At 41.2% G+C, this 24,611-nt stretch overlaps 2 protein-coding genes across 2 annotated transcripts in view; both read right to left on the bottom strand.

Moving 5' to 3' along the window:
- Positions 1-24,611, bottom strand: part of LOC137411853 (microtubule-actin cross-linking factor 1) — a 237,442-nt gene that overhangs the window by 120,830 nt on the left and 92,001 nt on the right. The gene's annotated exons all lie outside the window — the stretch shown is intronic.
- Positions 10,412-15,226, bottom strand: LOC137411861 (uncharacterized). The gene has a single exon (XM_068097152.2). It carries the CDS (start codon positions 15,110-15,112, stop codon positions 11,225-11,227), a length of 3,888 nt encoding a protein of 1,295 aa, XP_067953253.2. The 5' UTR covers positions 15,113-15,226; the 3' UTR covers positions 10,412-11,224.

Here is a 24,611-nt window from a genome sequence, read left to right as displayed (position 1 = left end):
CCCACAATTGACAACACATGTCAGAGCAGAAGCTCCACCATGAAATCCAAGGAACTGTTCATAAAACAATTTATAGGGTTGAAAGTTCTCAAGAGCATGGTGAGCTCCATCATTAGGAAATGCAAAGAATATGGAACTATCCAGACTCTTCTTAGAGCTGACTGTCCGACCAAGTTGAGCAAGAAGGACCTTGGTCAGGGAGGGGACCAAGATCCTAATGACCACTCTAACAGAACTACAGAGTTCATTCGCTGAGATGGGAGAACCTGCTGGAAGGACAAAAGTCTCTGCAGCACTTTACAAATATAGATTGTACGAAGGAGTGGCTCGACATGGCACATGACAGTTTGCCTAGAGTTTGCAAAAAGACACGTGAAAGACTCAGAGTATGAGGAAAAAATTCTGTGGTCTGATGAGGCGAAAGTTGAACTCTTTGGTCGAAATGAAAAGTGCTACGTATGACAGAAACCGAGCACAGCTCATCACCCATCTAAGACCATCCCCACTGAGAAGCATGGTGGTGGCAGCATCATGCTATGGAGATGATTTTCAGTGACAGGGATCGAGGGAACAATGAATGGAGCCAAATACAACCATATCCTTGAGGAGAACCTGCTTCAGGGTGCAAAAGCACCTGCACTGTAACAAACATTTATGTTCCAACAGAAAAATGACCGCAAGCATACAGCCAAAGCAACACTGGAATGGTTTCAGAAGAAGACATGAAAGTCCCTGAGTAGAGCAGCCAAAGCCCAGACTTGGATCCCATTGAGAATCTGCGGAAAGACTTGAAGATTGTTGTTCACTGACGGTCCCCATCCAATTTGAGAGAGTTTGTAGAAAACTGCAAGGAAGAATGAGAAAACTCCACCAATCCAGATGCGTAAAGCTGATACAGACGTACTTAAAAGGATATGAAGCTGTAATCACTGCCAAAGGCACTTCTAAGAAGTATTGACTCAGGGGGTTGAATACTTAGTTAAATTAGATATTTCTGTATTTCAATTTTTATTATTTTAAAAAAATTTGGAAAAACAAAATTCCACTTTTACATTATGGGGTATTATGTGCAGATCAGAGACAAAAAAATCTCAATTTAATCCATTTTAAATTCAGGTTGCAACACAACAAAATGTGGAAAAAGTTAAAGGGTGTGAATACTTTCTGAGGACACTGTATAACATGGAACATGGATGAACATATAAATTCCCTTTTAATATAAGGGGAGTCATCTGTGAGATAAATTATTACTTCCTCTCTCAAACTCTCTCTCTCTCACATTCTGTCCTGGTATCTAACCATGCAACGAAGATCCTTACTTGGTTCATGGCCTATTACCCAACTTTCAATGGTGACAAATCCTCCATCCTTCAGTAATCTATCAAGAAAGTCTGTCCATTCATCCAATATGATGTATTCTTTGTAAACAGCATTTTCCAGATGGCCTCAAAAGGAAGACACTAAATGGGTATACTATCTCAGTCAAATACCTTCCTGCATGTCTGTCTATTCAAGACGCAAGTGCCATCTTCATATTTAGTGTACAATGAAGGGGATAATAAAGAGAGAGAGAGAGAGTGTGGGTGAGTTGTAAAGAAGGGAGAGAAAGGATATTGGGAGAAGGTATTGGAGTCAGGTGAGGGAAAAGAGCAGGGTGTATAGGATATAAAGTATCGGAAGAAGTTGGGGTCTGGTGAAGGGCTGCGGTCCTTTTGCATATATAAGATGGAGTTGGCCTCTTATGAAACTTTCATTTGTAATAGCATGAACCATGCATCACCTGCATGAGCTGGAGTTTCTACATTGAATGTCACACATTTGAGCGTCATTGGTAGCTGCAGCAAGAGGATGAGAAACCGGATCTATTGCTTTACCATCCCAGACAGGATAGTAAGCCATCACATTTGCTTGGTCTCATAAACCCAGCTCTTGGACTGGCACCTGTCTCCAGCTCCACAGGGCTCTACATTTGTATCCAAAACCGATATTGTTTTTTCGATGTGAATCAAAGCATTGTGCTCGCTTCCATTCCCTGTTCCTCTGTATTCAACTTCATGTATCCAACAAGGTTCATCCATTCCCACGTTCCTCCAAAGCAGGTGGCTCCATCTCACGTCTTTCTATATATCTACCCATTCCATTATCTTTAAAAACATCCCCTTAAATCCATCTTTTACTTGTCCATCCCATACCTGTCTGTTCGCCATAATTTAAAATTGGCAAGCTAACCCAGCATTCTCCATTATTTAAATCTTCAATCTGCTGAGACAATATATAATTTAAAAGCATTGTAAAGCAAAATTAGATTTGTCTCCTGACGACCAAATTATGGTTTCCTCGCCAATAGTGTTCATTGCACCCAACGGGTTTTCGTTGAATAAATATTTATAAATGCAATATTTTATATATGCATTATAAATATTTATAAATGTAATATATGTTTAATATGATAAATGTTTAATATGTTTAATATTAATGTTTAATAATAATGTTTAATATTAATGTTTAATATTAATGTTTAATATTAATGTTTAATATGGTTTATTTAATTTTTATTTAATTTAATTTGTCTATTTAAATAATAATATTTAAATAATTTATAATTATTTTATAAATATTTATTTATAATTATATAAATATTATTATAAATATTAATATTATATAAATATTTATATTATTAATATAAATATTAATATTATATTAATATTTATATTATTAATATTAATATAAATATAAATATTAATATAAATATTAAAATATTAATTTAAAATATATTAAATTAAAATATTAAAAATTATTAAATTTATATATTTAAATTAAAATATTAAATAAATAAAATATTAATACTAAATATTAATATAAATATTAATATTTATAAAATAATTTTATAAATATTTTATCAATATAAATAATTTTATAAATATTTAAATAATTTATTATTTATAAATTTAAATACATTTATAAATAATAAATAATTTTAATCTATTTAAATAATTTAAATAATAATATTTATTAATTTGTCTCCTGACGACCAAATTATGGTTTCCTAGCCAATAGTGTTCATTGCACCCAACGGGTTTTCGTTGAATAAATATTTATAAATGCAATATTTTATATATGCATTATAAATATAAATATTTCTAAATGTAATATATGTTTAATATGATAAATGTTTAATATGTTTAATATTAATGTTTAATATGAATGTTTAATATGAATGTTTAATATTAATGTTTAATATGTTTAATGTAATAAATGTAATATATTTATAAATATTTTATATATGCATTATAAATATAATATACAATATTTTATAAATAAATATTTATAAATGCACCCATTTAAATGCAATATTTTCTGATGAAAGATAATAGTGTGTGGAAAAGGTCCCCCTATTTTGTTTTTAAGTACGGGACAGCTATGGACCACATTTTGCAACTCCACAAAGCTGTTTTAATTTTCTATGCTACACGGATTAATACAAAGCTCTTTCTAACCATTCATTCACTGATATAAATGTTTAACTACAACAGCACTCAGTAGCGCGCATAGGCTCGTGTGCTCATTCTGAACAAAAACACCATTGTTAACTGACCACACTACTATTGAGACCCATATACCCATATCATCCATTCACCCTTTTATGTCGCTTTATTGTAGCTTTATTGATTATCCGGGTATTTAACTTTTGTGCACATTAAGGCTAAATTGCATCAATGAAGGTGAATATAAAAAAATGTTCAAACTATATTCCCCATGGCTAGTCGATCATATGTATGAAGTTTGGCCTCGATCTGTTAAGCAGTTCTGAAGAATATTTTTTACGTTATTTCCAATTAAATATGGTCACGAGGCCACGCAATCGATGACGTCATAAATTTAATTATGTACTCAAATCTGCTAGTTGACCAGATACATGAAGTTTCAGATTTTTGGGATAAAGATTTTGATTTCACCAATTGTGGCTGGAATACCACTTCACTGATGATGTCATCGTTACAACTCTATATACCCTATAGGGAGTTGATGACATATGCCAAGTTAAAAGTTTTATGTTGAGCGGTTTTAGAAAATAAGATTTCCATTTTTTTTCCCTTTAATCCAATATGGCTGCCATACTTGTGACCTATGACATCAGTTTATCACTAAAATATTCTCCATGGGGAGTCCCTCCTGTGTTTAAAGTTTGCAAGGAGTGAAAATATACAGATGTGGACACAGACAGCAATAGTCTCGCATCCCTTTCAGGGCGAGACCGCCGAGACTAACATAATCAGCTGGTAGAACCTCGCTCCCTCAGCCAGGATAGGAGTGCAGCTTGGACTGCGCAAAAAGAGCTCATACTGCTCACAAATTAGTCGAGCTCCGAAGGGGATGCAAGACTATTTCAATAACCTGTCTGTCTGTCTGTGTCTATGCATTTTCGCTTTCAAAATGATTTTCTCTGCAACCGTTTGTCCAATCGATGCCAAACTTTAAACATAGGAGGGACTCCCAGGTCAGGTCAGGTATGGGAGCATGCGCCGGAGCATCGCGTCGCTGCATACACTTTCCGACGGTACTCCAGGGGCCTCCGTCTGAACATCCCCCAGGCTGATGCCTAGCCCATCCCTATCTCCTTGAGATGCCAAACAACCTGCTGCAACCACGATGCACGCGGTCGGCCCGTTGGCCTCCACTCACGAGACTCCCTTGCTGAGAGTATCTGGTGAGCTGGATCAGCGTCCTGAAAATGAGCCACATGTCCATACAGCCGCAGCTAACGCTCATGGACCATACAGGAAACAAATCTCATACGAGTCTCTCTCAGCAACCGCTCATTGGACACAAAGTCCGCCCAGTGATAGCCAAGGATTCTCTGAAGAGATTTGGTTACAAAGGAGTTAAGTCTCATTCTCTGGCCCTTGGTAAGGGTCCAAGTCTCGCATCTGTAGAGCAAGACTGGAAGCACCAAGGACTTTCGTCCTCCTGCATACATACCGGCAGCACCACACCCCATGATCCAGTGGATCCAGGACTCCCCATGCCCGACCCAGACGTCTATCAACCTTTGGCTCACAACATGTGAAGACATGAATAACACTGATAAGGTAAGTGAATATCTTCGTGACCACAACATCTTCGCCACAAACAGGCACAGACAAGACAGCAGCATCCAAGATGTCATTGAAAGCCTGTATCTTGGTTTTGACCCAGGAAATCCGGAATCCCAGCAGCTCCGCCTCCTCATTCAGTGCCTCGAGGGCCCCGTAAGAATATCCAGCATCTCTGCATCATCTGCGAAATCAAGGTCAGAGAGCTTGACACTTCCAAATGATGCACCGCAGCCTGACCTCTCCGACATCCTCCCCAGAATCCAGTCCATACAAGCACTAAAGAGTGTGGGAGCCAGTACACACACCTGTCGAACTCCAGTAACAACTGGAAATAAGTCAGATATGGAGCCACCACACTTCACAGCACTTTCAGTACCAGAGTATAGTTCAGAGATCAGATTGATCAGTGTTGGTGGCACCCCACAAAGACCAAGAATCCTCCAGAGGGCATCCCGATTCACCGAATTGAACACTTTGTGGAGATCATCATAGGCTGCAAGCAGCCCCTGGCGATACTCTCACTTGCGCTCGGTGAGGACCTGAAGCGCAAGGATACGGTCAATCATTGACCTCCTTGCTGTAAAGCCCGACTGCACCGGTCACTGGTGCTCGAGCAGATAGCGGCAAACCCTCTCAAGAATGATCTAAGCAAAGACCTTGCCTAGAACCGAGAGTAGCGTCACCCATCGGTAGTTGTTGCAGTCCTGGTGATCATCCTTCCCTTTCCAGAGGGAACAACAAGGCCCCTCTTCCAGTCAGTTTGGATGATGCCTGTGCTCCAGAGCACAGACCTGCATGCAACGACTCAAGTACAGCATTTCCACCAGCCTTGAGAAGCTCAGCATGGATGCCACAAATCCCAGGAGCTTTGCCCCCTTCCAGCCTGTTCACCGCCACCTGTGTTTCCACAACTGAAGGCGGTTTACAGTTAATTGGGGGGGGGGGGGGGGGGGGGGGGGGGTCAGCATTTGGGATAGCAACACCCCTGACATCCAACTCAACAGCCGGTGGATCAGCCTGGTACAGCTGCTCAAATCGGGACTCCCAATGGAGAATTATTTACTGCTAACTCTGACATCATATGTCACGTGCTATGGCAGCCATATTGGATTGACGGGGAAAAAAATTGGACACCATTTTATCTGAAACCGCTCAATGAAAATAATCGAAACTAGACATGCGTCATCAACTCCCCTTTGGGTATATCGAGTATATAGAGTGATGTCATCATTGAAGTGGTGTTCCAGCAAGAACTGGTTGAATTGAAATCTTATCCAAAAAATCTGAAACTTCATATATCTCATATATGACCGAATGTGAGTGAAGAATTAAATTTATGACATCATCTGTCACATGGTGTGGCAGTCATATTGGATGAAAATTTTTTTTTGACAATTTTCTCCAAAACCACACAAAGAAAATAATATAAAATTGTCATGCCATCAACTCCCCAGGGAGTATATAGAGTGATAACGATGATGTCATCGGAGTTGTATTCCAGCGATAATTGGTTGAATTTAAATTCTATCCGAAAAATCTGAAGCTTCATATATCCGATATGTAACCCAATGCGATTGAAGAATGAAATTTATGACGTTCATAACCCATGACAAGAAACTATGTGACATAATAGGGTGCATGGATGATACGGGAATGTGGGCCATAATAGAAGGGTGTTGCGGTAACAATGGTATTTTTGTCCAGAATGAACGCGCGAGGAACTACTATGTGCTCTCAGGGTGTCATTCCAGTTCTTCATTTAATTAATTCATTTATCTATTTGTGGAATGCAAGGACAATCCTGTGTGTGTGTATGTGTGTATGTGTATGTGTATGTGTATATATGTATATGTGTATATGTGTGTATGTGTGTATGTGTGTATGTGTGTGTGTGTGTGTGTATGTGTGTATGTGTATGTGTATGTATGTGTATGTGTGTATATATGTGTATATATGTGTATATATGTGTATATATGTGTATATATGTGTATATATGTGTATATATGTGTATATATGTGTATATATGTGTATATATGTGTATATATGTGTATACAGTATATGTGTATATATGTGTGTGTGTGTGTGTGTGTGTGTGTGTATATATGTGTATATATGTGTATATATGTGTATATATGTGTATATATGTGTATATATGTGTATACAGTATATGTGTATATATGTGTATGTGTATGTGTATGTGTATGTGTGTGTGTGTATATATGTGTATATATGTGTATATATGTGTATATATGTGTATATATGTGTATACAGTATATGTGTATATATGTGTATGTGTGTGTGTGTGTGTGTGTGTGTGTGTGTGTGTATGTATGTATGTATGTGTGTGTGTGTGTGTGTGTGTGTATATGTATATATATATATATATATATATATATATATATATATATATATATATATATATATATATATATATATATATATATATATATATATATGTATGTATGTATGTATGTGTATATATATATATATATATATATATATATATATATATATATATATATATATATATATATATATAAATATGCAGTGCCTTTTTTTTTACAGTGACTTTTTTCACATTTTGTTGTATTACAGCCTGAATTGAAAATAGACAAAATTAATGTACAAATAATACCCCATTATGACAAAGTGGAGTTTTTTGATTCAAAGATAAAATGAACAAAAACAAAATATTTAAAGATAAAATACAGAAATATCTAATTTACATAACTATTCAACCCCCTGAGTCTATACTTTGTATAAGTGCCTTTGGCAGCGATTAGAGCTGCGAGTCTGTCTGCTTCAGCTTTGCACACCTGGATTTGGGGAGTTTCTCACATTATTTCTTGCAGATTTGCTCAAGCTCTGTAAAGTTGGATGGGGAGGGTCAGTGAACAGAAATCTTTAAGTCTTTCCACAGATTCTCCATGAGATTCAAGTGCGGGCTTTGTCTGGGCCACTCAAGGGCTTTTATGTTCTTGTTCTGAAGCCATTCCAGTGTTGCTTTGGATATATGCTTGGGGTCATTGTCCTGTTGAAACGTAAATCTTCGCCGCAGTCTATGTGCTTTTGCACTGTGAATCAGTTTATCCTTAAGGATTTGCCTGTACTTAGCTCCATTCATTGTTCCACAAGTCTCCCAGTCCGTGTCACTGAAAAGCATCCCCGTAGCATGATGCTGCCACTGCCAGGCTTCGCAGTGGGGATGGTGTTATGAGCTGTGCTTGGTTTCCATCGGACGTAGCACTTTGCATTCAGGCCAAATAGTTCAACTTTCATCTCATCATACCACGTAATCTTTTCCCTCATGCTGAGTTTTTCACATGCCTTTTTGCAAACTCCAGACGTGCTGTCATGTGCCTTTTTCTCAGGAGTGGCTTTTGTCTGGACACTTTTTGTCTGGACACTTTTTGTTTTGCCTAGATTTGTGAAGTGCTGCCAAGACTATTGTCCTTCTTGCAGGTTGTCCCATCTCAGTCAATGAACCCTGGAGTTCTGTCAGAGTGGCCATTGGTTTCTTCGTCACCTCCCTGACCAATGTCCTTCTTGCCTGGTTGCTAAATTTGGTCGGACGACCAGCTCTATGAAGTCTGGGTAGTTCCATATTCTTTCAATTTCAAAAGGATGGAATTCACCGTGCTCTTGGGAACTTTCAACACTCGAGAAATTGTTTTATACTCTTCCCCAGATCTATGCCTTCTCACAATTCTATCTCAGAGTTATACGGTCAGTTCCTTGTGGAGTTTCTGCTCTGACATGCATTGTCAACTGTAAGACCTTATATAGAAAGGTGTGTTTATTTCTAAATAATGTCCAATTCATTGAATTGGCCACAGGTGGACTCCAGTAAAGTTGTATAGACATCTCAAGGATGATCAAAGGAATGTGGATGCACCTGAGCTCAATTTGGAGTGTCATAGTTAAGGGGTTGAATACCTATTGACTCAAAACATTTCAGCTTTTCATTTGTAATTAATTTGTAAAAAGTTATATATATTTTAAATGCCACTTTGACATTATAGGGCATCAGTGACAAAAAAAATCTCAATGTAATCCATCTTGGTTGTAGCACAACAAAAGGTGAAAAAGTCAAGGGTTGTGAATACTTTCTGAAGGCACTGTATATACTGTATATGGGTGTGAGAAAACTACATTCCTGTTGTTCTAAATCTGTGAGTATACATGCTGAGGCTTTATATTTGAAAGAACTGTTTTAATACAGAGAGCACATGTTAGAATTCCCACTCCAGTAACAACTGGAAATAAGTCAGAGATGGAGCCACCACACAGCAAGGATACGGACTTGCTGCATTTTCACCTTCCTGCATCATTCTCCACCACAGTATTATGGGTAAAATAAAGGAAAAATTTCGGGAACGCTAAGGATGCATCCAGCTTTGAAAAGAGGTATTTATTTTTGGGATGATTGACAGAATGTTGGTCCATTAAGAACACCAAAGGTGTCCATTAATCAAAAGCTGTGTGCACATCTCTCAAACAGCATGGATGACAAGTCGAGTTAGAAAAACCGTGAATTGAAGAGATTGTTGCAGGGCACGAGAGTAAGCAGGTATTGCTCCTGCTCATCGTCTGGCCGAAGGGATGTTGAAGAGCCCTGAAACTGACAAACTTAAAGACCCGTAGAGCAATGTCAGGCTAGTTGAAGGACTTCAAAAGAAGAAAATGGAACTTGAAGGCACATACGATTTTATAGCCCAGTCCTCATATGCCAGCCATAGTTTTTATGTTGTAAAGCAACGTTGATGTTGTGTCGTACAGACTCGTGATAATGATCTGTGGACCAATGATCTGTGGACCAATGGTATGTTACCGGGCAAGTGACTGTTACCATACGAAGGAAGGGTGATACTTCGTAAGAGGGAGTTCCATGACAATCCTATAAAAATTGTAGGCTCTCCTATTGTTACCTCCACAAAATCTAGGGAATATTTCCGTGGGGTAACCTGGATCTTCTGTTACCTATGAAGGGTTGTGTTGGAGTCTGCGATTCATACAAAATGCATACACGTGTGTTTACCCCACTATTACACAAATGTAATAATACTTTTAGGCAAAGGTGCTGTTAGCGACCATATTGTTGCTTTGAATCGATTGGCAAGCTTCCTGCATCATTCTTTGGTGCAAATGGTCCTCAGACCTCATCCCCTACACCGAGGAGACTATGTGTGTTGACTTAGAATCACTGCCAATAACAAATACTCCACCACAGCAAAGACCACCGGGCTGTGGGGATAATTTTGATCGAAAAATTTAAAACCGAATTAATGGAAATATCAGTTACAAAAACTTGTAGATTCGGTATTACAATTTATTCAGGCAGTCAAGTAAGGCCCCATGCTCGGTGGCCTACATGGCAGTAGGCGGGGCTGTTGAATGGTTTGGCCAGACAGTGTACACAATTGCACTCAAAATGCATACATATCATTCTTTTAATACAATCCACACAGGTAATTTGTTTGCAAAATAATTTTGTACCAAATAAGAGGCACTTCTGTTTGGTCTGTGAACAGTGGGGGTCACATGAAGACTGCGACGTCTAAAAGCAACAACCATTTCATCAATTGTCTTAACACAAAGTGATGATGATAATAGCAATTACCCATTGAAGGGAAAGTTTGCACGTTGTGTACAAAGCCTTAAAGTATGCAAAAAATCCAAAAATAAAGATAAAAAATAGCACAGCTTTAGTTTTATGGTGTTAGGAGCAATTTTCAAATCATAGCCTCAAAACAACTTGGACATAAGAGGCCTGTGAAAAACACACTTGGCACAGCAATGCAAAGGTAGAATCCATTGTGTGGCACAAGCAGCAATAAAAGGAAGAATTATGATTAGCAGCATTGCAACTAGGAGGGCACAGCTTAGCATGTCAGTCACACAACGGGCTGACGCACCATCACACAAATAACATAACGGCAGCGCAGCAGTATGGTGCCAAAAGGAGAGTGGTGAGAGAAAGGACCGAGAACTAAACCACACAGTTTTTACAGGCTTCAAAGGCATAACAATCTGCTTTTCAAAGCAAGAAAACAGTGTTGTTGTGCCACTGGTAGGCACTTTGGATGCGAATGCTCTTAAACCTTTGGCACCGGTGATGCGGTCTCCAGTCAGGTACAGCATGGTGTTTTTATGCGGTTTAGCATTTCCATTGCAACCCACCACACAAGGCAGGGGTTTTGGAGCAATGCCAGACATCTGATTACAAGGTCTCCTCCACCTCCACTTTCCCCTTTAAGCATCTTGTCCAGCCCAAAATACACAGCAACCTGATTGCAGGCACACTCTACCGTTGTGATCTGTGGCATCAGCTTGTTTTGAATCTCCTGCCATCTTTGAAAATCTGCAAAACATAACTTCTCACTCATTGAAAAAGAGTTCACGGCTTTCTTCCCTGCAAAGTTTTCATCCTCGCCCTCCACTGTGTTCTTTGAAGAGCCACTGGGAATGCAGTCCATGTCATTGGAGCAGAATGCTTTTCTCATGAGCGATCCAATAAAACATGCTTCCCTCTTTTTGTCATCATCGGGAATGTTCTCATCCTCCTTGTAGCATGTAGTCCTTGGTGCAGTAGGGCAATCGGTAGAACTGATTTGCGAATTATTAAATGTAGCACTTGCTGCCTGAAATGATTGTTTTTGAAGCACTGCATTGTTGGGCAAGTGTTCATATTGGGCAAACGCAGGAATAAAAACATTATTTGGCCTTAAAGAATGTGGAAATAAAGTACCACCAGTGCAAGGACTGGAATATGGAGGATATTCAATTATATTTGGCACTGGAGAAGGCTCTGTGCCAGGTGTTACATTGTGCTGCTCAGTCACAGAGCCATCCCCTAAAAAATTCACTGAGAAATCACTTAGATGATCATGTGATAATGGAAGAGAGGAAGAGCCATCAACAATTGACCACCCATCTTGTCCATATTCAGGAGTTTCAGTCAAAAATACCTTGAGGTGCTCCGTGCCAGAGGGAACGACCCCCTCAAGCACGGAGCAATGCACTAAAAAAGACTGTCTGTCGTTATCTTGAAAAATATCCTGATTGTAATTAGTGATGGCATTTTGTGTTCTGCTTCTACCTTCTGCTTCTATATTCCTGGAGAATCCTTCAGCAAGCAATGTCAGGCTAGTTGAAGGGCCAGTTGTTTCAGGTGAACCTTTTCCATTTGTCTGACCAGATTCAATTCTCATTTGCCTTGTGTTTGAGCTCAAACTCTCTTGTACAGAACTGCCACCATCCCTGTTCTGTCTGGAACCACCAAGATCAATTGCACCAAACGGGACATTCCCTGGAAGGTTACTATCTGACCCTCCGCTAAAACCAGATGCTGAGCCAGATCCTGTTTGATCACGAATACAAGAAACAGCTTCATCTGCAAGTGCTTCCAAAAATTTCAACCCAGTTTGGGGATCTACTGTGGAAGAGTCCAAAGCTTCTTTGAAAGTTATATCTTTTTTATTTTTTGGACAAGTAAGACACTTGGGATAAGTAGTCATGTCTTTCAGCTTTTGCACAGTTTGCACATCAATATACCCCTTTTCTTGAAATTCAGACAAAGACATTCTCTTCTTTTTCTTTTCTTTTCCTGGTTCCACAAGACCTCCAGTAAGATACTGGACCTGCAGAAGGTACATTGCCATTTCAGGAAACAGCATGTCTTTAAGCAGTGCTTGAGATGGAGGAATCAAGGATTTGGTTTCTGTATCCCAAAATCCACAGTAGGCCTTTTCTGCAACAGTCAGTTGGTCAAAAAGGAAGGTGTCAATTAAATCAGCTTTGAGAGCACTTTCAATGGACAGGCGCTGTCCAGTATTGATGTCCATTATTCCACCTGTGCATGCTTGGGCCTCCAAAAGTCTGCGGCCTGTTGAGCGATTCACAAGTCCACGCCGCATTGCATCCATCAATGACATTTTCTCCATGTTATCCACATTTATAATTCCTGCCACAGGGCCAATCTCCTCAGTGTGTTCTGCAAGAGGCTGCTGCTGCAAACTCTGGATGTTGCCCTCAGAGGGGAAAGTATTGGGATACTTTATTTTACCTGAAAGTATGGCACCCAACTCAAACACTGGCAGTTCTCCAGAACGGTATTGCTCCAATGATCTCTGGCTAAGAGTACCGTTTGCCAGGGCTTCTCCAATGTCAAATTGTCTCCCCGATTTCCTATCTATGAGAACAGATGATAACGTACCTTCTTCGGGTGAACTGGTTACTATTTCTTCCCATTCACTCTCTTGCTCAATTAGCTGTTGATACGTGTTCCAATCAATAACATTTTGTATGTATGCTTCATAAATGGACAGATCCTTCCCTGAGTCGGGATCTACAATCAAAACCTTACGTTTGCGTACTGAAGATGTACTCGAAAGCTTGTGCTCTTTTGGCATCTCCTTGATGGGAAGAATGTGTAAACCCACTACAAAACGACACTTCAGAAGCAGTTCTTTGTAAGTGCACAATTTATCAGTCAGCGGGTCGTGATAGCACCTGGCAGTACCTGATCCACTCGTTAAGAGCTGTATCATCTCCGCATCCAGAAGGCCTCGTTCATGGGCCACGGAGAGCGGCAAGCGCACACTCAACTGGGGATCTACAATACCACCAGTTGCAAGTTGAGCTTCCAGTAGTCTCACAGCCATGTCTCGAAGATACTCTCTCTTTTGCATGACCTGGCCAATTCCTAGCAGTTTGCCAGTGTACACATCTTTGAACCCAACTACTGCTTTTTCTGCTATCAGTAGTTTTTCTTTAACGTCAAAACCGATCAACTTTTTTTGTGCAGCTTGCTCCACGGTCAGTCTTTCATTAAAGAGTGGGGAAAGTAGAAAACCTGTGGCAGCCTGAGCTTCAAGCAACTCAAAGGCAATACCAGGTTCGAGCAGTCCTGTTTTCATAGCTCTGTACACGTCCATGGTCTCATTAGTGGATTCCACTACGACACCAGCAATTGATCCAGTACCTTGCAGACAGCTTTTCAAAGACTCTGAAACTTCCTCAATAGTTTTCTGTTCGTTTAAGACCAGGATTGCAGTTTCTTCTGACAACAAACCTGTTTGGATGAGACTTTCAAGTGTCACTGGATGCCTGATGCCTCGAATACTAATGATTTTCTTTCTGTCCGTCTTTGCAGCTCCAGCCTCTATAATCTCAACTATTATGACAATTATCTTTATTGTGGATGTTTTGCCCTCTCGGTAAGTGGATATGATATTTTGACGACTGCTTTCTTGTATCAGGCTGGAATTAAGAACTTCCCACACTGAGAGTGCTTTACCCATCATCTCACCACAAGGAATTGTTATCAAGACACTGTCCAAAGCCTTTGTAGTATCTGTCATGCTGTACATATATGTTGTGGTCGTGGTTATGGTCGTGGTCATGGCGGCTTGCTTGACAACGGAAGTATCTGCACTCGCTTCACCCTTCTCAACTTCAAAGCTACTTTGCTGTTCGTTTTGCGGTTCCACCTCTTTCCTAATGTTACTCTGAAGTTCAGGTTCAATAAGTTTTTTCTCCAGTGACTGTTTTTCCTGCAACTCCAGGTCTTTCAGCTGCTCCTTCAACAACAAATGTTCCTCCTCCAATTTTTTCTTCTCTTTCAAGGCTTTATTTTCAAACCCAATGAGCATCTCCTGCTTTTTCTGAATGTCCACATGAGCTCTTTTCCGTTCCCTCAAAGCTTCTTGCATTTGTGCGCACAAGTGTACATTATCTTCCTCTTGTTTACGCCTCTTTTTGGTTTCAACATCGAGCAGGGCTTTTGAATTTTTTAATTCATCCTCAAATATCTTTTGGAGTTGTAGCTTCTGTTCTTCTAAAATGTTTTGTTGCATCATCAACGTTTCCTTCTCTGCGTTATGTTTGGAAGTTTCTTCTTCAATTCTCTTTCGTAAAGTTTGAGCCTCATGAATGAGATTTGACTCGGATAATCGAGCTTTCTGTAACAAAAACAATGGAAGCAAGGTCTTCATCATTATTTTTAAAAATTCCATTCAAAAAAATGTATTGTGTTTATATAGTTACTAGACTCGTTACAAATGTTGATCAAGCAGGACAAATACTTTAGAAATACAAAATGAAAAATGTTTTACACCTTACTCCAAAGCATGACTGCACTGTACTCTGAAAGTGTAGCATACAATGTTACTCTAAGTCATATTGCAATGTGTCTGTACTAGGGGTTTCTCCAAAAGAACGATCAATCTCAAACGATAATTGTATAAACTCAATGATGTAATAATAAAAATCTAAAAGTCAGGGTAATGTGATCAATAATTTATGTTCCAATGAGAGAATTTTTTAAGGGTGTGGGGAAAACAGTATTTTGAAGAAAAAATTAAAAAGCCACCAAGCATTTGACACTGCCCCCCACCCACACTCACCCATGCCCCTACCCCAACCCAAGCTTTTTCACCAAAAAACACTTGTTTATTATTTTGATTTGCTGCACTAAAATTATAGAGCTAGAACTTGAAAGAAAGAATTCGTTTAAATATGGAACCAACAGTGTTCAAGACACTTCATCTCTCTGGTGATATACAAGGTGAAACAGAAAGGACTACAGTGCATTCAGAAAGTATTCAGACCCCTTCACTTTTTCACATTTTGTTATGTTGCAGCCTTATGCTTAAATCGTTTAAATTCATTTTTCCCCTCATCAATCTACACTCAATACCCCATAATGACAGAGAAAACAGGATTTTAGAAAGTTTGGCAAGTTTATTAAAAAGAAAAAAAACTGAAATATCACATTGACATAAGTATTCAGACCCTTTGCTATGACACTTGAAATTAAGCTCAGATGCCTCCCATTTCTCTTGATCATATTTGAGATGTTTCTGCACCTTGATTGGAGTCCACATGTGGTAAATTCAATTGATTGGACATGATTTGGAAAGGCACACACCTGTCTAGATTCGGTCTCACAGCTGACAATTCATATCAGAGCAAAAACCAAGCCATGAGGTCGAAGGAACTGCCTGCAGAGCTCAAAGACAGGATTGTGTCGAGGCACAAAAAATCTCTGCTGCATTGAAGGTTCCCAAGAGCACAGTGGCCTCCATAATTCTTAAATGGAAGAAGTTTGGAACAACCAGGACTTCCTAGAGCTGGCCGTCCGGCCAAACTGAGCAATCTGGGGAGAAGGGCCTTGGTAAGAGAGGTGACCAAGAACCCGATGGTCACTCCGGCTGAGATCCAGAGATCCTGTGTGAAGATGGGAGAAACTTTCAGAAGGACAACCATCACTGCAACACTCCACCGATCTGGGCTTTATGGCAGAGTGGCCAGACGGAAGCCTCTCCTCAGTGAAAGGCACATGAAAGCCCACTAGGAGTTTGCAAAAAAGCACCTAAAGGACTCTCAGACTGTGAGAAACAAGATTCTGTGGTCTGATGAAACCAAGATTGAGCTGTTTGGCTTCCGTCTGGCCACTCTGCCATAAAGCCCAGATCGGTGGAGTGTTGCAGCGATGGTTGTGCCTCTGGAAGTTTCTCCCATCTCCACACAGGATCTCTGGAGCTCAGCCAGAGTGACCATCGGGTTCTTGGTCACCTCTATTACCAAGGCCCTTATCCCCCGATTGCTCAGTTTGGCCGGGCGGTCAGCTCTCGGAAGAGTCCTGGTTGTTCCAAACTTTTTCCATTTAAGAATTATGGAGGCCACTGTGCTCTTGGGAACCTTCAATGCAGCAGAGATTTTTTTGTAGGCTTCCCCAGATCTGTGCCTCGACAAAATCCTGTCTCTGAGCTCTGCAGGCAGTTCCTTCGACCTCATGGCTTGGTTTTTGCTCTGATATGCAGTCAGCTGTGAGACCGAATATAGACAGGTGTGTGCCTTTCCAAATCATGTCCAATCAATTGAATTTACCACAAGTGGACTCCAATCAAGGTGTAGAAACATCTCAAAGATGATCAAGAGAAATGGGAGGCACCTGAGCTTAATTTCAAGTGTCATAGCAAAGGGTATGAATACTTATGTCAATGTGATATTTCAGTTTTTTCTTTTTAATAAATTTGCAAAACTTTCTAAAATCCTGTTTTCTCTTTGTCATGATGGGGTATTGAGTGTAGATTGATGAGGAAAAAAAGAATTTAAACGATTTCAACATAAGGCTGCAACATAACAAAATGTGAAAAAAGTGAAGGGGTCTGAATACTTTCTGAATGCACTGTATATTTTTTTGTGATTGGTAACTTTTTTTTATTTGACATCAGAATGACATAAAACTGGCTTCATATTGTGTATCAGTTAATATAACAACTTTTAATATAACAACAACCCGGTCCATCGCTGAATTAACGCCAGGGGGGTTGACTCAGCCTGTCATCCTTCTGAGGTCGGCAAATTGAGCACCAGCTTGCTGGGATGAATGATCCCGGTGTGTACCCCGGTTTAGAATAGGTACACCGTATCCCTGCGCATCGTAAGAGGCGACTAAGGGTTGGCATCAGGAAGGGCACCCGGCCATAAAAACATTGCCTCAAACAGGGAACCATGATTGTCATGGGGCCCGCAAGGCTAACCCCCGCTGTAGCGGGGAAAATGGCCTTAAAAACGATAATAATAATAATAATAATACATTTATTTTATATAGTGCTTTTCAAGAAGCCCAAAGACGCTTTGTCAGAGTACAAAAAGAAGTGCAAAAAGACAAAAATCAATAGGTAAATAATCAAAGCAAAAGGAAGGAGAAGGAGAAGAGATAGTCAGGGGTTAAATGTTGAATGCAGTGTTGAACAGGTGGGTCTTGAGTGCTGTTTTGAATGTGGTGAATGAGGAGGAGTCTCTGATGGTGTGAGGCAGTGAGTTCCAGAGGGTGGGAGCAGCGATGGAGAAGGCCCTGTCCCCCCAGGATCTGAATTTGGTCCGGATGGGGGGGGGGGGGGGGGTCAGGAGGTTGGTACCAGCAGAGCGGAGGTTGCGGGTGGGAGTGTGTCTGGAGAGGAGGTCAGCCAGGTAGGATGGGGCCAGGTTATGGAGGGCTTTGGAGGTCAAGAGGAGGATTTTGTACTGGATTCTTTGGGGGATGGGGAGCCAGTGAAGCTTGTAAAGGACGGGGGTGATGTGGTCACGGGTCCGGGAATGGGTGAGTAGACGGGCAGCGGAGTTCTGAATGTATTGGAGTTCATTGGTGATTATTGAGGGTGAACCATAGAGGAGGCTGTTGCAGTAGTCCAGACGGGAGGTGATGAAGGCGTGGATGAGGGTTTCTGCAGCCGTGGAGGAGAGGGATGGACAGCGACGGGCGATGTTTTTCAGGTGAAAGAAGGCTGTCTTTGTGATGTGTTTAGTGTATTTGTCGAAGGAGAGGGTTTGGTCAAAGATGATGCCAAGATTCCGGATGTGAGGGGAGGTGGATACTGGGAAACCGTCGATGTTGAGGGCAAAGTTATGGGTGGATTTGGTGAGCGTTTTTGGGCCAATGATGATTATTTCAGATTTATCATAGTTAAGTTTGAGGAATTTGATTTGAAGCCAGGATTTTATTTCAGTGATGCAGTTTGTCAGGATAGAGTGGGTGGCGGTGGAGATGGACTTGGTGGAGATGAAAAGCTGGATGTCATCGGCGAAGCAGTGGAATTGGAGACCATGACGGCGGATTAAGTGACCAAGGGGGGACAGGTACAGGATGAAGAGGAGGGGGCCAAGAACTGAACCTTGGGGGACACCTTGGGGGAGGGGAGCAGTGGGGGATTTGCAGTTATTGATGGAGATGAACTGGCGTCTGTCAGAGAGGTATGATTTGATCCAAGAGAGGGCAGTGCCGGTAATGTTAAAGGTGGTTTCAAGTCGGGTGAGGAGGATGGTGTGATCGATGGTGTCAAAGGCGGCGCTGAGGTCGAGGAGGATGAGAATGTTGAGGTTGCCAGCGTCAGAGGAGAGGAGAAGGTCGTTGGTGATTTTGAGGAGAGCAGTTTCAGTACTGTGGTTGGAGTGGAATCCGGATTGGAATGTTTCATACAGGTTATTGGCAGAGAGGTGATGTTTGAGTTGAGTGGCTACAGCGTGTTCCAAAACTTTTGACAGAAAGGGTAGGTCGGAGATGGGTCTGAAGTTGTTTAGGGTGTCAGGGTTGAGTCCAGGTTTTTTCAGAATGGGGGTAACAGCAGCAATTTTGAGGGATGGTGGGATGATGCCTGTAGACAGGGAGGAGTTTATTGTTGCAGTGATAAGTGGAGAGAGAGCAGGAAGGGGGGCCTTGACAAAGCTGGAGGGGATGGGGTCAAGAGTGCAGGTGGCAGTTTTCATTCCTATGAGGAGTTCAGAGAGGTCAGTAGGGGAGATTGGGGAGAATTGAGACAGGGGTTGGCAGGATAAGGGGGGGCAGGTGGTTTGAGGGGGAGCGTGTGCGGTGGTGGTTAAGCTGTTGTAGATTTTGTCAATTTTGCATTGGAAGAATGAAAGGAAGGAGATGCAGTTGTCTACTGTGAATTACTGGGTGGTGGTGTTCAGGGGGCTGAGGAGTTTGTTTATTGTAGAGAAGAGTGCTTTTGGGTTTCCGGAGCCAGAGTGGATAATTTGAGAGTAGTAGGTGGAGCGGGCGCGGGAGAGGGCATCTTTGTAGTGTTGTCGGTGGTCCTTGTAGGCTTGGGAGTGAATTGTGAGACCTGTTTTATTGCGGAGTCTTTCAAGTTGGCGAGCACGAGTTTTCATCAGGCGGAGTTCAGGGGTAAACCAGGGAGCAGAATGGGTGAAAGAAGCTGTTTTGGTTTTTATAGGCGCAAGCTGGTCAAGGCAGGAGGAGAGAGTGTGGTTGTAGTAGTCAGTGAGGTCAGAAGGGGTGTGGAGGTCAACGAAGGGAGAAGTGGACATTTTTTCAGAGAGGGTGGATGAGAATGAGGTAGGTGAAAGAGCGTTTAGCTTATGGAAGTTGATAGTGCGATAATGCCTTGTGCTGGGGTGGGGATGTTGATGGTCATAGTGATGGCTAAGTGGTCAGAGAGGGTGAGGTCGGAGCCAGAGAGATGGTGCAAAATTAATCCAGTAGAGCAGTCAAGGTCCAGAATGTGACCACGGTTATGGGTAGGAAAGTTGACATGTTGAGTGAGGTTAAAGCAGGTGAGTAAATCAGTGAAGTCAGTGGTTAATGTGGAGTCAGTGGAGTCCATGTGGATATTGAAATCACCGAGGAGGAGGATTGAGGGGGAGAGGGAACAGAGCTGGGTCAGAAAGTAGGAGAAGTCAGACAGGAATGATGGGTGTGGTTTGGGAGGGCCGGTAGACGACAGCCATGACTGACTGTGTGTGACCAGAGAGTTTAAAAGCCAGGTGTTCAAATGATGGAGCAGATGAGATGGAGATGAGGCTGGTCTTGATGTCCTGTCGGTGAATTACGGCAATTCCACCACCTCGGCCCTCCGAGCGTGGTTTATTGATGTAACAATATCCATTGGGTGTAGTGAGGTTGAGTGAGAAGTAGTCCAGATGTTGTTGCCAGGTTTCAGTGAGACAGAGAAAGTCCAGTTTATTATCCAGAATGTAGTCATTCAGGATGAGGCTTTTGTTGTTGAGGGACCGGGTATTGAACAGGGTGAGCTTGATGTTGTTTTGTATGGTGGGGATGAACTCAGGTGATTTAGCCAGGGTTTGCAGACAGGAGGTGCGATCGTGTGCGTTGCTGTGACCAGGTGCGCTGGGACAATGAGTGGGAGTGCGCTGAGCCGACCAGAGTACAGGAATGGAGTGACCTGTTTGTAAGTAAACAAACTTACGACCGGAGCCTCTATGAATGTATCTGGGTCTTCGCAGGAGTCCGTGGTACTTGATCGCAGAGATGCATGATGGGGTGGAGTGAGTATTGAGCAGAAGAAGCCTTGCGGCGGAGTACCTCAGAGCCATGCCAGGCAGGAGCGAAGGGACGAGTTCGAGGCCAAGGTCGAGGAGGCAAAGCGGCAAACGCAGCGGCAAACGACCGCAGCCGCTAATCAAGACCACAGCGGCAAACAGCCACCACCGCAAACAACGGGAGCGGGCCTGAGGAAACAGTGGAGGAGCCGGGCAGGCGAAGCCAGGAGCAGAGCTGGGACCGAGCAGAGGGCAGACCCAATGGTCAAAAATCCACCACGACCACCAGAAAAGCAAACTATGTACAATGGCCCAGTCGGAGAAGCGGCGAACAAGTAACGCCAGCGTCCTCTCCAGACCGGACCGGAAGCGGAGGTCCCGATCATTCATATTTTTCATTCAGTTAATATAACAACTTTTCATTGAAAAACAAATAATGGAAAAACTTTTCATTTAAAAAAAACCCGCTAATTATTAATATGACAAAGTTATGGAAAATTAAAAAGATCTAGTCCTTTCTGTTTCACCCTGCATGTTAATGGAAATACACTGGTTTGTTTCTAAAAATTGCACTTAAAAAATAAAAAGTTACAAGATTCTAATATCTTTATGAAAAATAAGTGTAATACTAAAGTTCACCAAAGCAAAAAGCTACCATGAATAAGAAAAATGTGACACAAATGTAGGCAAGTACAAAGCTGTGCGACCATTCCATCGCCGTACCAGTTTCAGCACTAATTGCTGGATCAACATCAATGGTGTAATAAAGCACGCGACGTGTAAAGCACCCTCCCATGTGCAATGTGGTTTTTTTAACGACAGAATCACTCGGGTAGGTTGGGAAATTGGAACGGGCTTGCTTGTCTGTGTCTCTTGTTGGCTAGATTCACAATCCTCTTTAGAATTACGTAATGCTGGTTTCAACTGGTGCGATACGACGGTTAAATGCGGGTGCAAAGCTTTGGTGTTGTCTGCATTTTGCCATGTGTCAATGTTTTTATGATGGAACCACTTGGATTTGGTGCGAAATTGTGACTCAGGTTTGCTGGAAAATTGCGACGAGCTTGCTGGTCTGCAACTTTTGGACAAGTTGAGCCATTCTCTAAAAAAATATTATTTTTATTACTTGTGCAATTTGAAAGTATTTTTGCAACCTGCTCCAAAAAACAAAGTAAATTATGTGATGGGGAACAACAAACAAGAGGTTGTTTTGATGAGCATTAATTTGGATGCAAATGGTGCATTTTGTGTGCAAAACTTCACTTACGTAGGAACACGTCGATCACAAAAAATTTGACGCAAAAAAAAAAAACTGAGATGAAACTAAAAATCATCGTGAAATTTGCAAAACATGAGATCATGCATTATCATATCTAATAAATACAATTAATGAGTAATTCGTTTTTTAAAAACCTGCAGGTAGAAAAAGCAAGAGTTGGATTTCACACCTGAGATTAAGGTAGCGATGAAGGTTTTCATTTCTTAATACGAGTTTCCTTCCAATGAACGTCAACACGGGAGGAGGCAATTAGGGAATCAAAGCCAATTAAATGGTTGCCAAACTATTGCTGTTTGTCCGTGCTCTATGCTTTTTAAATGCGCATTACGTCAAGCAAGGAAGTACAATTTTTAAATCTTTGTTTTGACTCGGTGGGGATTTGAACCAGGGACTTCCCAAACTCAGAGCAGATGCACTAACCATAAAACCACCAGGGCTGGAGATTTTTGACTTTGCAAAAACGTCTGTTTATTATTTTCTTAACCTCATCGTGTGCGCACAAACCCAATATTGATGTGGGTGGATCGAGTGCAGCCACCCGGCTGCTGGTTGCAGCATTTTCAGTGGGCGCGTCTGCCGCTGATGCAATGCCTCTCTATAACCAGTGATCTGGGACTCACTTTGCCGACCTCGGAAGGATGACAGGCTGAGTCAACCCCACCTGGCGTTATTTCAACGGGATTCGAACTCAGGACCTTAGGATCCTAAGCCCACCGCCCTCATCATTAGGCCAAACCAGGTGATCAAATACTGATAATCAAAATATTTTTCTTGCAAGATTTCTTTCATGAAAACATTGTCTTGATTGGATTGAAGGGCAAATCATTAATTAAAAAAAAAAAAAAAAAAAAAAAAAAAAATATATATATATCAATCATCTAGACTACAATTAAACTATTTTATAAAAGCAAATATTTAAAATTAATCATCTTGATACTTTGTTAAAGCACACATCGTTTTGTTTCTAACACAATTGGACAAAAATAAACCCTAAACTGGTATCACCTCCATTATTGAAATAAAATACTAATGCATTCTCATAGTTTAATGGCTCTTTATAAAAGTGTGTGGTATTATCCAAAAACATATACCCCCTCCCGCTCCTCACCCCTTCAGTATTATTCTAAAACAAGTGCCTTGAATTATCACCATCTCCCACCCACCTCCACCAATTTTCCCCCTTCCATGAGTATTTTGTCAGATACACCTTTGCATGTGGCAACAAATCAGAATTATTTTCTTCTTATACATCTACCTATGAGTTCATTAATATAGGTGTGAAATGAAATTAATTTTGAAGCACCATTTTAACTAAAATATGAATGACTGGTGGGATAGCTTAGAGGTGTGTGCACTCCGAGCTATCTAAGCCTGTGTTTGCATTTTCTCTCACCCATAAACTGCCACCCTGGTGTTTTGCATGCAGGACAAATCATCGAAGTATGCACCGTCCATCAGGGGGACGTTAAGCTGAAATATTTGTTCACCATCACTGGTCATTAGTGCATGTTCAAGATCCCATGGTGTCTTTTGCTAAAAGGTAGGCTAATAACCCACCAGCACCCTGGGCAAATGACAAATTCTTGCCCAAATCACCTTCAGTCGAAGGTCAGGCCTGGCCAGCCGATTTGTGAAGGACTTGGGCCAAATACGTTCCCTGGTCGACCCCACAACAAAATGGGAACAGTTGGGGCCATTAATTAAAGTAGTCATAATCGCTGCAGTGGACTTTTGTTGAACTACGTTTCAGAATTTGATTTGAAAATGTATATTCACATTCATAACAGTGCAACAAAAGCAATAACCCACTAATTACGACTAATTTGTAACAAAAAAAAGAAAAAAAAAGGAAAAAACAAACTTTCGGACTTACGCAGCTGTTTCGACAAAACAAATATGCTATTGGATTGAAAAGTTTTGGATTTTTACAGCAAGGAATACTACACAAATGCAAAATAAATGTATGTACCTGAGCAGCTTCTTGTGAGATACCTAACTTATGGAAAATCGTTTTCTTTTCTGCAATGACTACTTCCAATTTCTCCTGAGCCTGCTCCAGGTTCATGTCGAGCTTTTCGCGTTGGGCTCTCTCGTTCTCCACCAGCTTCCGCTGTCGCCCGGCTTCTTTCTCTGCCTCATCCTTCTGCACATTCAGCAGCTTGAGTACCTTCTCTGATTCATTGTGTGCACTTTTCAACTCGCACAACTTTTTAGCCTCGATTTTTAGCTTCTGCTTCAACTCTTTCTCGATCTCTAAAGATGCAAGGTTGACACGATCAACATCCATGCTAAGAAGCGCACCTCTTTTTTCAGCATCATCCTTTGCCTTTCTCAGCTGCTCAACAATAACTTTCTGTTTTTCTATATCCTTCTCAAAATTGAGCTTTTCTTCGTCGACGTGTTCAGCTTTTAATTGCAAATCTCTG

This window comes from Myxine glutinosa, chromosome 11 (assembly GCF_964187855.1).
Source record: "Myxine glutinosa chromosome 11, kmMyxGlut1.1, whole genome shotgun sequence".
Taxonomy (NCBI): Eukaryota; Metazoa; Chordata; class Myxini; order Myxiniformes; family Myxinidae; genus Myxine; species Myxine glutinosa.
This window is presented reverse-complemented; position numbering and strand designations above follow the sequence as displayed.

Excerpts from the sequence above, each read along its gene's own strand:
- LOC137411861 (XM_068097152.2), bottom strand. The coding sequence starts at position 15,112 with ATGGAATTTTTAAAAATAATGATGAAGACCTTGCTTCCATTGTTTTTG.